The 2,746-nt window shown below is 45.9% G+C and overlaps 1 protein-coding gene across 1 annotated transcript; it reads left to right on the top strand.

Annotated features, from left to right (window-relative positions):
• Window positions 1-627: 627 nt before the first annotated feature.
• LOC114890241 (protein WWC3-like) lies at window positions 628-2,413 on the top strand. The gene is made up of 2 exons (XM_029213697.1): window positions 628-724; window positions 2,169-2,413. The coding sequence occupies exons 1-2, from the start codon at window positions 709-711 to the stop codon at window positions 2,396-2,398; spliced, it is 246 nt and encodes an 81-aa protein (XP_029069530.1). The 5' UTR covers window positions 628-708; the 3' UTR covers window positions 2,399-2,413.
• The last annotated feature ends 333 nt before the right edge of the window (window positions 2,414-2,746 follow it).

The raw sequence follows: 2,746 nt of genomic DNA, 5'->3' as shown, positions 1-2,746 counted from the left end.
TATTTAATATGCTGCTGGATAGAGTTTGCTAATATACTGTGGTTTTTGTAACTGATTAATGGTTAATGTGGAATTCATTAACACTCATCAGTGAAAATATTACATAAGCATTTAGTATATAGATTTAAGCCAGTGTTCATGTTTGAAGTAGAGAAACTGAAACATTTGGATAGAAACATTTCTCAGGGGATGAGAATAGAAGATAAGTATTCTGTTGTTCAAAATGAGTGACATCTCTTTTGCATAACATCATTAAATATGATTATTTGAAAAATGCTTGTTTAACAGTTTTATTTTAACTTTATATATTTACACTGCAGTTAAACATTGAATTTTGAGATTTTAATGGTTTTAATTATGAGTGTACTGATCTAGTTTTTTCTGGAAAAGCTTGTGAATTAGTTTTTCAATAGAATATTGGAGCAGATGTTTGCAATATTATCTAATCAAATATCTAATCAATTGGATTAGATAATATAAGTTTTTGTTAAGGATTAATTATAGGAATAATTACAATTATAGGATTAAGTATAAGATTTAATTATCAGATTGATTCAGTATACATACAAAATTGTCTTGAATTTCAAATTTATCTTCATTGCTTTATTTTATAGGATAACAAAGCCACTGACCTTTGCTGATTGTGTTGGGGATGAACTTCCTTTAGGATGGGAAACTGTATATGATAAACAAGTTGGCATTTATTACATGAACCACATAAAAAGTAAGTAGAGTGCCACATTTGATTATTATACTACTCTCCATTGGGTTCCAGTTAGGGATCCATTTCTCTCTCAGATTCACATTTCATCACACTCCAATTTTTGTTCAAGCTGCCCAGTGTTTCTGTCATTGTTATTACTACTGGGGACACCAAGTTCCCCTTAGTGTGCTTTCGGTCCTTTGATTCGTTGAGTGCAGGGGAGGCTGGGGGCTCCTGTAGATGCACGGTGCCCAGCATGTGACAAAGCTCCTTCCTCACGGCTCCTCCTGTCCCCTTAGTGTGATCGACCCGGGTTTGTATCTTTAGGGCTGATTCCTGCATTGTCACTTGCCAGCTGGCCTCCGGGGTTCAGCATTTGGAACCCTGAATGGCGAGGCATCCTGGCTGGGTCCTGGGCCAGGGGAGTTTCCCATCTGTACCCTCAGCCTTCACGTGACTGCGGCTCTTGCCCAGGGATTGGGCAGGGGTGTGAGTGCTGCCCTGGTCCTGCTGCCCTCCCCGGCAGTTATCCCAGTGACAGGAGGGCTTCCAGGCGGGTCTGGGCATCGTGAGTAGCGAGGCTGTACCCAAGGGCCGCCCTCCCCCTGGCCCAGCTGGCCCAGTGCCCCTGGATTGCTTGCGGCCAGGGTGTCTGTCTGTCTGGGCCACCTTCCCTGAGCTGTGGGCTGGGCACACCTGCACTACGGCTTTGGCCTCTCCGGGTCCGTGTGGCAGTACCGAATGGCACAGGTGGCCGCCTTACACAACCTTTCTGCAAATGCTGCCTACCTGCCTCTGTGGCCTGGGACCCACCTGTTCTGGCTCTTCTTTGTAAACTCTGCTTGCTCATGCTTTGGATGAGTGCCTCAGAATTACTTTGCATCCGTCCAGGTGGAGATGCCTCTAGGAGGGAGGAGGAAAGAAAGGATGGGCGCTCAGGGGAGAGGTAGGAGCCAGAGGTGGGCAAGAGCCCTTATGGGAGCTGCTAGAGTGAGAGAGCCAGAGCGGAAAACAGGGGATTTATGGGAAGTCCACGAAGAATGCAGTTGTCTGGCATGGGAGGTGGGAGAAGGGGAGCGAGCCAGTCACGGGGACAGCAGAGCCCACAGCAGCCTGGCTTGAAGAAGGCAGGGAGAGGAAGCTTCGACGTGTGTCTTAGTTTGACAGGGATGACCTCCTTTGGGTTCATGTCCAACATTTACTTAGAGTGTGAAAAGTTGCCTGGTACCGTCTTCCCCTCCATGGAGCTATTGCATGTCTACAGAGCTTTCTTCTCATCCCAAGCGTGGATATGTAAATAGAAGGTGATCCGCACTCTGGGAGTTTCGTTATATAGATGCTTCCATAATGTACCTCCTGGTAGTTAATTAATTTTCTCATCGACTAGTCATATAACTGCATGATTATTGGTCAATGTAAAGATTTTACTTTGAAGTCCCTTATGTTCTTACCCTTTCAATTTCAGAGCTTACCCAGATTGAGGATCCCAGAGAACAGTGGAGGCGGGAGCAGGAACAGATGCTGAAGGAGTATTTAATTGTAGCCCAGGAGGCCCTCAACGCCAAGAAAGAAATCTACCAGATTAAGCAGCAGCGTTTCGAGCTGGCCCAGGAGGAATACCAGCAGCTGCACAAGATGTGCGAGGATGACGGCCGCTCGTACGCCAGCTGTGAGTTCACCGTCCTCCGCGGTTAACACGCGTGACTTCCAAAGCTGTCTCTCTGCTAGGCTTTTTGCAGACACTGAGCTTTAGTCAGGCAAGACAGCTTCCTAAATTTTCTAATCGCAGATTGTTAGGTAGTCAGCCTTCCACACTGGAATCCGACGGTCATTCACTACCGCTCCTTCAGCAAATGTTGATCAAGTGTCTGCCTTGTGCCCAGGCACTGCAACACAGGGAACCCCAAGAAAGGAGAGGCCCCTGCCCTCACGGAGCTTCCGTGCGGCTGGGGAAGGGAGAAGATAAACAAGCACGTTTCAGGTAGTGACATGAAACAAACTTGTCAATGTTTTTTGTTGTTTTACTTTTTAAAAATTGAAGTA

The sequence above is a fragment of the Monodon monoceros genome, unplaced genomic scaffold (assembly GCF_005190385.1).
Source record: "Monodon monoceros isolate NGI ecotype Baffin Bay Population unplaced genomic scaffold, NGI_Narwhal_1 Contig538_ctg1, whole genome shotgun sequence".
NCBI lineage: Eukaryota > Metazoa > Chordata > Mammalia > Artiodactyla > Monodontidae > Monodon > Monodon monoceros.
This window is presented reverse-complemented; position numbering and strand designations above follow the sequence as displayed.